This window comes from Zingiber officinale, chromosome 9B (genome assembly GCF_018446385.1).
Source record: "Zingiber officinale cultivar Zhangliang chromosome 9B, Zo_v1.1, whole genome shotgun sequence".
Lineage (NCBI taxonomy): Eukaryota > Viridiplantae > Streptophyta > Magnoliopsida > Zingiberales > Zingiberaceae > Zingiber > Zingiber officinale.
In genome coordinates, this window is record NC_056003.1 from 46,320,292 (window position 1) to 46,334,970 (window position 14,679).

The following is a 14,679-nucleotide window of genomic DNA, read 5'->3' on the forward strand; positions in this document are numbered from 1 at the left end:
CGAGCCTAACTTCTTCTATTAGTCTGATGAGTGTTTCCTTCATAAATTTAACTCGAGACTTCATAATTGGTTCTTCCCATAATCTTAGCTCGGGCCCTCATATTTAATCCTTCCAAGACGTGTGAAGGGTCTTGCAGTTGCTTTGAAATGAGTTGTTCCTTCCCACCGGTGGTTTCAACTTGAGTCTCCCCTTTTATTTGCTTGGCTGCAACTTGATCTTCCAGATCCCTCAAGTGCAACTTCTGTTTGTGTGACCTGTGAACAAATTTACAAGGGATCCAAAGAGAGTTTGCTTTTGCATGCGAGTACACAGTTGAGGTGACCTGTGGATTTGAACGCCATAATCTAGATGTTGGATTATTGTAGGGCTAGTTGCACAAGTAAGCAAGCACTTTGGATTGTTGTAGGGCTAGCTGAGCGAGCAAGCAAACATCAGCCTATGAGGCTAAGGCTAAGGCTAAGGCTAAAGCAATATACCAAATCAACATTCAATTCTAATGCTACTTGATCCAAAATATATCGTTGTAGCATATATGCCTCAATAGCATTCGCCTAACAGCTTTAGCAAACCAAATGATTCAATACAAATGAATGCAACAAAAAGCAATAATCCCTTTTAAAAAGTGTTCTAAATCATCATTATCATAGTTGTTTAAGATCCCAAAATTCCAAATAACTATATAAATCCTCACCCTCCATATAAAAATTTTATAATTCCACTAAATTTTCTAGACCTAACTTTACATGAATCTTTTTTCCCTAAGATAAAAATATCTTTTTAATATTTATAAAAATCTAAAATTTAATTTTAATCTGGGTCTCACATGCTCAAGAAAACCAATAGACAGGAAACAAAAAAAAAAAAAACAGAGAGATGCTAACAATTAATGTTGCAGGAGTATCATTGATAGAAATGGCAACAAATGGTTTCATTTCAAAATCTCACAAAGTACTTTTCACAAAATACATAAGCAAACAGTGACAGCGAAAATAAACCTTGAGTTTTCAGTGTAGTGTCATAGAAATGAAGAGTCAGAAGATTAAATTCAAATTCATTGCAATGATACCAGAAGCAGCAGCTCTCAGACAAGAAAAACCGTGTGTATAGGTAGTCACTGAAATATCAGCATAAATTATGTAGCTGCAGATTCAAGCCTTGAATGTTTTAATGCAGACCTGATCCGTTAACCAAGTCTCGCTTCTCTCCTGAGTACCTGGAGAACAAAGATTTATTTGGTTCATAACCTTTGAAAAATAATTTAACACGACACAGTACCAAACTGAAAAACAAATTTTAGCATTTCTCTGTCATCGAGTTGGGCCTCATCTGATAAGACAATTAGCTTCTTTTGGTTTTGCATTGACATAGATGGCACCAAGCTGGTATTGAAAAGTTGTTTTATTTGTAAATATTTTGGCAAATAAGGTTCTTGTGATTATAGAGGGTTCTATCTTCTTGTGTCTTTGGCAGAACACTCGAAATAACTAGAATAGTTTATAATAAAGGTACTATCAAATACGCAATATCCAGACTGATGCAGAGAAACTGAAAAGGATAATATACAATTGAAATGACCTCTTCGGCAAACTTTATCAAAATTGTAGTCCGTGGCCGCTGTTGACCCTCCATAGGAACAAAGTGTGCTGTTACAACAGCAGGGAAACCAGCGCTATCTAGAACACCCTTTACAAAGGATGAAGAAGAAAATGACGGTAAATAATGACCACTATAAAAAAAAAATCTGAACTGCAGTAAATAACAACTAGCAAGCTACCATACCTTGACAATCCCGGCAACAAATGCCCCACAGTTGAATGCTCCCATGTCCTTTGGTATTGATATAAATCTTAAAAACCATTATCAAACTCAGTTTACTTTTGATAATAAAAGCAAAATTTAGCCAGTCAAATACATGGATAGATTACCGATTGACCAAAAGCTCTTTTTCACTGATCATATACTCATCTTCATGTTCAGTTCCTTTCTCAAGTGAGTCAGCTACCTATTGCAGGCAAGAAACATAATCTGTAACTAGAACTGTGCATTTTCTCCCTCAAAGAATGAGCCAAATTTTGTTTATTGTGAGGGTTATATTGATGTCTTCATAGTCAATTAGAAGTTTTAAACATAAGGATGACATCATGGGGCAGTCAGACATAATGTCATTTTTCTAAATTTGCAGTATCTCCAAGAATTTGTTTCAGACCTCAAATACAGAGGATAGAGATGGGCCTAGAAACATGGATGCTCTAAAGAAGTTCGAGTCCTCACTATCTCAAAAGTGAATAGTCATACATTTTCGTCAATTGTGGCAGGTAAAGTTCTATCCCTAGTTAGTTTGTGGTGCTGAAAAATTAGTGATAGAAGAAGAATGCCCCTGCCACAAACAAGTATACCGCTGGATTTTATTTACTACCAGTCTTGATATGTTGTTAGTTGCCAAATCAACGGATAACGTGGGCTGTGTCAGCATTGAAGAGTAATGCATTTAATTGTCTATAATAAATAATCTATTTTAATTACATTCTCTTTTGTAAGATCGTGTGTTCTATCACCACAATGAGCATCAGGGTATCCTCACCCATGGTAATCATCTTTTCTGTCTCTAACAAGAATACTATATTTTGACACAATCTGCGGCTGTTCAAGACATTATGTTGGTTGTTCAGTTCATTATAACTAAAAGCAGTCTAAGCAAGGTCCTAGGACCATATGTCCACAAGCCATGTAGCACACATGGCAAACAGACAGGAAGATTTAAAAATTCAATACTTGTTATACAGCAATGAATGAAATAGTTGTTCCAGATGCTCACAATACTATAATAGTGATTATATATAGTTGTTTCCTATATTTTCCATCAACCTATTTCAGTATCTCAATTTTTCTTCACTTTTTCTATATTCTTCATTTACATCTTTCAATATATCAATTTTGCTTCAATACCAAGTCTGTTATTGGAAGGGGAGCCTTGGCGCAACGGTAATATTGTTGCTTTGTGACCTAAAGCTCACGGGTTCGAATCCTGAAAACAACTTCTTGCAAAAAGCAAGGTAAAGCTGTGTACAATGGATCATTCCCCGGGACCCCGCATGGCGGGAGCTTCGTGCATCGGGCTGCCTTTTTTTTTTTACCAAGTCTGTTATTGATGTCAAGTCCCTGATGTCCTTGTGCATGAAACAACCTACAGGTCAATTGAAAAAAATCATTGCACAAGGAAGGACTATCACAGTTCTATGAGCGTCAAATCGTGGTTCTTCTAGAACCACCCTTTAAATAAGCAAATAAATGGACATTCCATAGGGGTTTCACATTACTAAACAACTCAAGGAATTGCAAGAGGTCGGAATATATGGCTACCTTTCCAAAGAGCACCTTCCAGACAGTACTGTGCACAAATGATAAAATCCCAAGCAGTCTAGTCTCCCTTCTGTTACCCTGTAATACATGTTTGTTTGATACATTGTGATATTATTTATATATCAAGCATTCATACAATGACAAACAAGATGCTGAAAAAATAGTGAAATGTCCTAAAGATGTCAAACCATCCAGGAAGAAAAACTTAGTGTACAGTAAATCATAGCTAAGGTTCATTCAGGTTATCCATTTACTTGGATAAAGTTGAAGAGAGGGAGAGAAAGAATGACAAAATTACATATGAAACACCATCATTTATGTACATATTTTGCATCACTCTCTCCTCCCCTCCCCTTCCCTCATATCTTCTTCCATCCAAGTAAATGAACCCTTAAGTTCCAGAGACAAAGGTAGAAAAAAATTCCTTCAGAAAAACATCTCCAATAGAGTTGCCCAAATGCTGTCATGTAGGATTTTTAAACTAATTTGCTTCTCAAAGATTGGGGTTTGTCTACATTGGCAAGATTAATTGGGGAATCTTGTGAATCAGGATCTAAACTTTATTGTATCTTTCTCATGGGAGAAATGTAAGACAAAATGTTAGCTTTCTCAAGAGTTTAGCTGAACAAACTAAAAATATCATAAGAAATTTTCCAAGAGGATAATTTTCCATGATAGTTTACATGCAATTCAAACAATGGAAGTCATGCCAAGTAACATGAATTTGACATAAACTCAATGATGTAACCTAACATCATTTATACCAAAAAAAGGCCTTAATGAGAGAGGCCCTACGGATTATATGTGCCCACAAAAAGTGCGGCATTGCTTCAGTATTTCCAATTCTGTGCACAAATGAGTACTTGTAGCTGCATCTACCAAACCAAATGACTTTTGGAATTACAGGTCATCAATGATTAAAAATTAAATTAAGTCACCACTACAACAATCAACATTGACGGTTTTCCAAATCAGATGATAAGAATAAGGATAAACAGAATTAAAGAACAAATAGTCAACAAATTTAGAAGGAATTAAGCATTCAAAAGTAAAATAGCTCATAGCATAGAAAACTCTCATGGGATATGAATAAAATCAAAATGTTTGAACCAAGTGAAGGATTTATGAAACAAAATGATAGTTTAGGTAGGTATCACACGATATGGGCAATATGTACAAAATCTGATCAGGTTATTGAGGCTGAAACTATCTTGGCACAAGTGAAATATAAATGTCTCACTCCTGACATCCTATACCAGTCTTGTACGAATATTATCCCTTAATGAAAGAGGCAGTGTCTTTGTCTGTTTAAGGCAAAATGAGTCTGATGACTATCCTAAAAGAGACTCTGTGGTTAATACATAAACATAATACCAAAGACGAGGAAGCAATACCATTGATGTCTATTAGATGCTCAGGTGTTATATCAAATTATTAATTCTTCAATCAAACAACTACATCTAGTTTGCTTTTAAACTAAAAAACTTGAATCCCAATTCATCCAACATTTTCAACTGTATCTTTTCCCATTTCGATTTAGCCCTATAAATTAAACACTTTTATAGCAAACATGTAAGCATATTTACTTTGTTGGAAATTGAAAATTGTATTAACTCAAAACTCCTACAATACGTGAATCATAAGTCATAACCCCTTTCTATAAATTGATAACATGACTTATTCTTCATAAAATTACAAAAACAAAATCATGTTTTCCCATATTCCCTCTCAAACTGATGAATAGATTTTCAGTTAGGATACAATATTTTGAAACACTGAGCTAGTTAACCTTTAACCTTAGTTGTCCATATCCAAATATGAAGCACATACAAATCAACCCACTCTCTAGTTTTTCTTTGATAAAATGTCTATTAATTTCAATGTGCTATATTTGATCATATTGTACCTGATTATGAGCAATACTAATCACAGAGTTATTATCACAACAATTTTATTGGATCATTCCACTTGATCTTCAAGTCTTATAAGATGATCTTTGACCAAAGTAGTTCACACACATCTTGAGCCATTACTCAGAATCCTACCTTTGCACTAGACCACGCTACTACCTAGACCATGCTACCACTTGTTGTTTCTTGCTCCTCCACATCACGAGGTTCCCAGCAAGAAATATGCAATATCCAGTGGTTAACCTCTTGTCAAACATTAACCTACAAAGACACATCTGTATATGTCTTTAGTGCCAACCCTCTATTAGTACTCCTTTAAGATACAATACTCAGTGAGCTTGTTGCAAATGAGCTTATTTGGGTTATGTATAATTGATTGATCACACTAACTTTGTATGCTATGCCTGGTCATGTATGAGATAGATAAATAAGTTATCCTACAACGTAGATATATTTCATTATCTATTTCGACATCTCCCTCTTCCATTTGAAGTCTAAGATTTGGTTCTATTAGAGTACTTGCAGGTTTGCATGTTGTCTTGCTTGTTTCTTTAGGGAGATTTGTGATATATATTTGTTGAGAGATGAACATGTCTCTTAGAGTGAGCCACCTCAATCTCAAGAAAGTATTTCAACCTTCCTAATACTTTAATTTCAAACTCCTTCCCAAAACACTAACTTAAAAGATTTCACTCCTTATCATCATTTCCTATAATATTAAATCATCAACATAAACTATGACTCCTCCTAAAAAAGATGTTTAATAAACAATGTGTGATCACTTTAATTTTGTTTATACCCCATGATAATTTTTCAAGCATAGGTTTAGATGCACGATTGACATAAATTCAAGACACAAATATGACTTAGATTCACACATAGGATTTGGCATAGATTCAGACACAAGATTTGGCATGGACTCGAATACTAAGTTATAGACATTTAAAGTAATAATAGGTCGAGAAAGAAATCTTTGTCCTTATCTTCTAGTATAGAATTCTCCCCTGAAAATAAGGTATAGTGAAGTATGATGCTTGTTCATTAAATGTAACACTGCTGACACATAAAACTTCTTTGATGGAGGATAATAACAATTATACTCTTTTTGAGTTGAAAAATAACCCAACGCTTCAAGATAGTAAGGCTCATTCCATTCTTTAGCAAATCTGATTAAGGACACCAATGAACATGTACCTAAAGGCTTATCAAGGTTACTAATAAAAGATCTTAGCTTCTCAATCGTGTTTCTACAAATTTTGACATTTCTATAAGTCAAAAGTTGTAGTGAAATTGGTGAAAAGAGAATAATTCACAATATAGGCTGAGCAACAAAGATATATTGCCATTAACAAAGACTAGAGAAAGCAATCCAACTACAAAAATTAATAAGAGAAAACAAGGAAAATTTGGCGATGAAGGACGAGCAATAAAGATAATCCACCAATGATAACGACTAAATAAAGGAATCTAGTTACGAAGGTTGGTAAAAGGAAATTAGGAAAAGTTAGCAATAAAAGCCGAAAGAACCCCAAAATGGTGAAAGGTTAGGATTTGAGAATGGATGATAATAGGGAATTAATGATGATGGTGGAACAAAACAATAAAAAATGAAGATGACAGTAGATGTGTGTAGGATGTAGTCAAGGAAACCATATGTGATGATGAAGAGAGAAGCAATTTGCAATATGTTGATTACCATAAATATATGAAAATTCCAACATCCACATGCTTTGGTTTCCTACAACTACATAGCAAACACCACGAAGAAAAACTCCATGAAAAGCAAGTTATTGCTCGTTAATGATGCAACAAATCAAACAACTCTCAAGCCCTCTCTCTCGGTATCCAACAAGTGAGTTGGATGTCCTTAGGCTTGTTGGTGATCCTATTGGCCACGATGCCTTGCCCTAGTCGATTTCTGCACTGTCAAGTTTCGAACTGCGAATGATTCATGGAAGAGGGCGAGTATTGAAACTTGAAGATAATGAAAAATAAAAGGATAACTAGTACTAAGCCGAATCACCAAGTTTTGACCGTGATTATGATACCATGCTGGAAATTGAAAATCGTATTAACTCAAAACTCAGATTCTAAGCCATTTTTATAAATTGACATCACGACGACTTATTCTTCATAAAATGACAGACTTTTATAAACAAATTCAACCTTCTATAGAAACTAGGTGCACTATTATATCCAATAATTTGCAGAATCATGATCCCATGATTTATGAGATATTTTTAGCCTAATTTTCAGGTATGTATTGAGTTACAAAATCTTGTTTTCCAACATACTTCACTAAACTTTGTATAATTTTTTTATATTTAAATTTGGATTCAATTTACTTGGATATCCATAATTGTATGCAACTATTTTAAGTTGGGATTAAAAAAAAAATATAGATGGCATTACACGAGTTCCTTAGAAATATCATCTTATGTCAACGAAGCAATACATGACAAGTAAACTAAAGAAACATCACACACATATCTCTACATGACAAGTAAACTAAAGAAACATCACACACATATCTCTAGTCAAAGTACATAGTGGCCTATTGAGTAGATGTTAGAAATTAGTTTATAATACTTGTTGACAATGGTGCTCGCAAAAAAATGAATAAAATAATCTACAAGATGTGGTGCATGTTGATTAATATTGAGTGCTGATATGGTTCGAAAATAATGTCCTGCCGCTACAACTTGATATCAAAATAAGTTAAATAAAACTTTGTTGTTAAACATGGTATTACAATTCTCCTTGTAATAAAGCATCAAAATTTTCCCAAGAACAACTTATACCTTTTCTCTATGACAAAGAAGTTCAAGAACTCTTGCTCCAACAGCATAGCCTGCATCTTCAAGCCTACAATATTTCTTAGAGTTAATTTTTCAGGCTTGGTTTTGCTTGTATGGAGAGATAAATAGCTGAGGAGGGAGAGGAAGGAGCAAGGGAAAGCATCACAAAATTACACATACATCAGGGATCACTTATATGCATTTCTGTGATGCATTCTCTCACCTCCCCTTCCACTTATTTGTTATCCATCTATGTAAACTAAACCCTAATGATGTGCATGTTAAAGACACATGTCACTAATTCTACAGATGTCATAACTGATTCCATCCATGTTGTGTGACACTTGCTTGTTTGAGTCCTAGAGACTGTGAAGATGTCTAAGAATAATTAGATATCAGCACTCAACATGAAGCATTATTTCTGACAATTAATAAGGTCAAGCAAGAAAATCACAGATTTGTACTAACAAAATCAATTACTACGTAGAACGTCAATGCATAAGTATTCAAACTTGTAATATGCATCGTCATAATTCATAATCTGAATTGAAATCATCAAAATATGAGTTAATTCAAAATGGCAAGATCAGCTCTACACCATGTACAACACATTTAGACCTTCAAATCTCAGTGTAGACTTCAAACTCAACTGCAACCTAAGCAAAAGAGGTAAAAAAACAACTAAAAGTTCAAACAATTTTCAGCTTTTAAATCAATTCACATGATGAACCTAAGCACCCTGAGCTACACCTATTAAACCAACTTGTCATCCCAAGAACTGTAATCTAGCAATACCTTCTTTCCAACTCCGCGATATTATCAACTTGTGTCTGGTTGTACTGCACCAACTCGGAGAACAAGAACGCAAATGCGCTCAAACTGACCTGCAAAATAATCTCCGTTTAGCAATTCGTATAAACCATACAATCTCCTAATTATCCCGAAAGCCAATAATTTTCTTTGTTTTCTGAACCCGTAGCATTTACCAGTATCGATACGCTAAATTCAGAGATCAGGCAGGGCAACCTTAAAACCATAAAAATAAAATAAAAAAAAAAATCCAATATCGAGGCATCAATTCATAAGAATAGATATTAAGACGGATCCAAGGACAACAAAATAGTTTTTGACTTTGAGGCACAGACTAGGTTTCAACAGGAACCGATGAAAATGTCTTAGAATCCATCAAAAAAGAACTGCAATAACGAAAATCAGGAGTAACAACTTCTCAAATATCTGAACAAATGTCAGTAAGAAATCTGCAGTGAAGTAGATTAAGGCAAAAAGAACCTAGCATCAATCACAAATCCGGTAAAGAAGAAGAAAGGTCGAGAGGGTCGGGGCGGAGAAGCAAATCATACCTCCTGCCGGCCTCTGCTAAGGGGTTTCTCGAGTAGGTTGGTGTAGTGCTTAATCTTTCCCACCCCGATCATGGTTTCCGTCGCCGCTCACCTCCTCTCTTCCGGCCAGATCTTTTGTCGCGTTAGAGTACATGTCCCTAACAACTCTGCATATGACCCGCAACCTGCTCCGGCCGAACCGACCGGTTCTGAGCTTGATTGACACAATGCATATGACCCGCAACATGCTACGGCCTAATATGAGCTGGTTGTTACAGATAAGTAGCTTACTGGGAGGCCTTAAAAATTAATAAAAAGTGTTTAGTATTTTAAATAGTTTATAAATATTCTTTTTTTTTTCAAATAATTAGTTTGATTAATTTAATCAAATGATATACATTATCATCTAGAAATCTCTTGTAAAATATTTACATATTTTTATAATAAAAAGATGCTAAAAATATTAGAAGAACCTAGCAGCAGAGGAAAGATCCTCCGACCCTTAGCTATTCGGACGTCATTTATAAGTTGATCTCATGTTTTAATTTTCTTCGTATAATTTGGGGATAAGTTATAAGAGACATCTAGGATGAATATAATCACCTTTTACTAGTAAGGAAAGAATACAGATCCAAAAAGTGCATATTATCTCTTAGGTTTTGATCCTGTCTGAAATTAATGGAGATGACGCATTGGGCAGATGACTCTGTTATTGATTGGGAGAACACTCTAAGATGGAGAAGAGATGACACCTAGCACTCCTTCCTACACACACTGCAAAGCGAGCAAAGGGAAATGTTAGAGTGAGAACCAAGGAGGGCGGTCTCTTGCACAAACACTCCAACGTTCAAGTTAATACAGTGACTGAGTGAAAAGTGGAGAAAAAGATTAACAGTAGAGTAGATGAGTACGTATTTTTTAGTATGTGATAACGTACATAACCAACGGAGATGACTCCTTTTATAATGACCCTCAGAACCCTTGTAATCATGAGGGGTCAGAGAATGTCTGATATTAGAATATGTCGAGTAGTGAAATATGTACAGCCACCATTCGATGAAGGTTCCGTTTAATGCACATAAATTGTCTTTTGTAACTACCATATTAATGAGACGACTGAGAATATTTGATGTCAGACTATGTCAAGTAACGCCAAGCAATGGAAGTTGTACGCCCATCCTCGGAGGAAAGTTTCGTTTCATGTATATGTCTTGGTGACGGAATATTTTTTGATGAGTACCTATTATTCTCATACAGGTTGTGTGATTCCCTAACAATGTTGTCTCCTAGAGGTAGTTCGACCAATCTAGTAGCTGACCGACTATATGATGAGGGACTGACAAGAGAAATGGGGAACTAAGTCCTTTAAGTCCGACCGGCTCTTTGACTGACCGATCATATGCTGAGAGTTGCCTTAACCCTAAGAGATGGGGAAGTATGCCCTATAAATCCGATCGACCCTTTGGCTGATCGGTCATATGTTGGGAGTTGTATTGTAGAAGCGAGAAGTTGGGGCCCCATATGCCCAATCATTACGGGAGCCAACCAGATTTATTCTATGTATCTTGGCACCAAGGAGTGAAGCATTAAGTCCTCTAAGTATGATCGGCTCTGAGATCGACCAACCGTATGTTGAGAGACTTATGCTTGAAGAATGGGGGCTAAACCCCGTAAATTCAATCGGCTTTTGGGCCGATCAGCTATATATTGAGCGCTTTAATACTGAGAAGTGAAGCGCTAAGACCCTTAAGTCCGACTGACTCTGGGGCTAACTGTCTTTATACTGAATGTCTTAGTGCTGAGGAGTGAGGAGTTGAATTCCAGCGAGAGTGACTCGTTCAGCTGCATATACTCGAGCTCTGATAGTCATCTTACCCTGACTTTAATCACCACCTCATCTTAACTTTAATTGTCATATCATCTTAACTATCGATTCCACATTACTTTTGGGGGTGCCCGCAACACACTGTATCAGGTTTTAATTTGGGTGGGTTATAATATTTTCCCTCAACCATGTTCTTAGTGCATTCTCTTCCTTGTAGTGCTTGATGTGCTCGATAAATTACCACAAGGTATTCTCTCATTCCCAACTCGGCTCAATTTCTGTTAGATTCTTCTACTTTATCAATTTTTGATGTAGTTTTGAACTCCCTCTTGTTCAAATGATCTTGTTTGTAATGATGCTCTTCACGGTGGCACTCACCCCAGCGCCCCCGCCAATCCTTCCCAAGACCAACACGGAGGAGTTGGTAAATTACGGGTAGCTACTAGCCTTTGGAATAATGACTGATACATAAGGAAAGTATTTACCTCGGCTATGTAAAGATTCGAACTCCAAACCTTATAGTGGCAGCACCTCATGTTCTTCACATCTATATTGAAGGATGTAGCCATGATTATCAATGTCTTATTAGACTTGTTCTTGCTCGAGTTATTCTCATCTTCATGATAAGACTCGAGACACTCATACGGAAGACATGATGAATCTTAAGATTTGATGGAAGTTGTATTTGGTAAGATACCCTACACACGCAATCTTAAGCCTTCATGGAAGTTACTATTTGGCATGATACCTTATCCACATGTTTTCTGTGTAAGAAGGAATTCCTAATGCCACGCCTTGGCTAGCATATAAATTGTTTGGGCTCTCCACTCATAAGTCGAGGCGATGGCATTGAGTGTCAAGGGTGGTTGCTTGTTTATTGTCTCAAATAAATTCATACCTATCGTCTTATTTTGTTATAAGTTGTTCCTGGGGTTATGATATCGCAGTAGGATATTTAAGTTGTCATCCAGGTAACCGCGATTCGATTCAAGTACCCCGTGGTTCGATCCAAGTATATTTGTAGAAGTTTTTCCTCTAAATGGAGTGCGCAAGGATGCTAGGTTTCGAGATTGTTCACTGTGCACGCTTCCCAATTTACCCTGATAATTGATAGAAAATTTTCATAAGATTATACCAATCATCCTAAAAATAATCAATAAGGTTAATTGTTATAAGTTGTAAGAGAATTAAGCCACATCTAGCAACTTCACCCAATTTCGCTGATGAGCACTCACATAATAACTCCGCCTAATCGCGCTTTACTACTTTGTCTTCACTACTATTTTTATATCTAATTCTTTTCCTCCTAATTTGACCTAAGCGAGGGGGCATGTCAAAGTACTATCCTCTAACTTCTTTCTAGTCCTTTCAATAGTCAACACCAAAGATCCCTGCTTGAATCCGGACGATCACTCGACATAACAGAAGCTGACCCACTAGAAGTTGATCCAACCTGAGCTAACTCACGTTTGATCTATCTGAGAAGCTTATTTCTTGACACGTCGAGGAGTCATCCCATGCCCTGATCTCAAATCGGATCAATGTGCATCATTGACTTGTTTACAACAAAATAGAAAAATAAAATGTTGAAGACAACTTGAAGACTATGTAAGAAGAATCAAGGAGATCCTTTTAGGGATGACGAATCCAGAGTAAAATGTTGGCATGGAGAGGTTAGAGGGGATGGGATGAATAATTATTTAGTCCCATTGATCTTATTTCTACAAATAAATTAGTGTAATAGAAAAATCGATAATAAATACAAGAATACATAAGTTGATGTAACAATTTAACATGCTTTAGTATTTCCTATGACATATAATCTATTAGTGGGATTAAATTTTCACTAGTTTTTCTCTTTCTTGATAAACAAATGGTAGCCCGATGCACGAAGCTCCCGCCATGCAGGGTCCTGGGGAAGGATCCATTGTACGCAGTCTTACCCTGCTTTTTACAAGAAGTTGTTTTCAGGATTTGAACCTGTGACCTTTTTCTCATTCTTGATAACAACTGAAGAAATATTTTATATTGTATTGTAGTAAATAAAAATTGAGCGCAAAGAAAAAAAAAAGAATTTGAGCGCTAAGAAACAATGGTACTTTATTTAGAATTGGAAATATAAACACTTTTAGCCATTGATGCGGCAAAACTTTGTCGCATCATACGATGTTGTTGATGCTTTCTTCTCATCATGATGTAGTTGATTCCATTTGTCGAGTACTGCTTGGATGTTGGGTGGCCAAGTCCTCTGTGTTCTTCGGATCAGGTAGAAGAATCTTTCTACCCAAAGTCAACATAGTCAGAGGATGTCACTCTTATCCCAACAAGACCCTCGGATGCTTAAAATTTTTTTATCCGAAGTCAACATAGTAAGAGTGCATTAGTCTTATCCCAACAAGACCCCTCAAATGCTTAAGTGAGAAGTTGAGAGCAGAAAATAGTGGAATGAAAAAAATGATTGTGTGAGAATGAGCATATTATTGGTGAAATCAATCTCTATGATTTCAATATTTGACAATATACTAAGATATTGTCAAGTTTGGTCAAGGATTGATCCAAATAGAACTTAATATTTGAAAGTAAAAAATCTAGTTAGGTAAAATTTGGTCAGATGACTAGCAAGGGTGAAAAGTCTATTAAATGACTAGCTTGTCCAAATAGGTTAAGGTGACTGAATGTCTAGTAAAAGTGACTAGTCCATCGAGTGATTGACAAGTCTAGGCAGATCAAGTAGACTAGATGTCTCGCGAAGATTAGTCTACCGAGTGACTAGCAAGTCTAAGCAGATCAAGGTGATTGAATGCTTGGTGAAGGAAAATACTAAGGGAGTGAGCCTTACATGGTAAAGTCTTATAGGAAGTCCAAGCAATAAATTTAGTAGGTCAGGTAGATTTACATGGTTAGGATTGATCCTCATGGAGTCACCCTTAGATGGTAAAGTCTTGGAGGAGTGAATTTCAAGTAAAAGGTAAGTCTAGTAAGTCATTTGTTTGCATGGTTGTATGATTGTATTGGATTAACAACCTCCCCGATTGGCTAAGTATTATGCCATCGTCGACTGCAGCACAAGAGTAGTTACATTTAGACCTCCGGGTCAACCATGGGTACCAAGGATGATGAGATTTTTATTATCTCAACACTGCAAGCTCGAAGATCATTGTTCTAAGGTTGTCAGGGGTATTTGTTATCTATGATTAAGGTTGATCAGGATCATATTTCACATCCTTCAGGCATTCCAATAGTTCGAGAATACCCTGATGTATTTCCAGATAAGTTACTTGGCTTGCCCCCAAGAAGGCAAGTGCAGTTCACGATTGAGTTAATTCCGGGGGCAGCACCGGTATCAAAAGCTCCGTATCGCATGACACCTAAAGAATTAGAGGAGCTAAAAGTGCAGTTACAATAGCTGCTGGATAGAGGGTTTATCCGTCCCAGTGTTTCTCCA

The 14,679-nt window shown here is 36.2% G+C and overlaps 1 protein-coding gene across 1 annotated transcript; it reads right to left on the reverse strand.

Moving 5' to 3' along the window:
- Window positions 1-904: 904 nt before the first annotated feature.
- Window positions 905-9,637, reverse strand: LOC122023972 (trafficking protein particle complex subunit 5-like). The gene is made up of 8 exons (XM_042582438.1): window positions 9,431-9,637; window positions 8,865-8,953; window positions 8,073-8,136; window positions 3,362-3,439; window positions 1,927-2,003; window positions 1,781-1,847; window positions 1,577-1,684; window positions 905-1,214 (listed from the first exon to the last, which is right to left on the reverse strand). Exons 1-8 carry the CDS (start codon window positions 9,500-9,502, stop codon window positions 1,185-1,187), a joined length of 585 nt encoding a protein of 194 aa, XP_042438372.1. The 5' UTR covers window positions 9,503-9,637; the 3' UTR covers window positions 905-1,184.
- Between the last annotated feature and the right edge of the window lie 5,042 nt (window positions 9,638-14,679).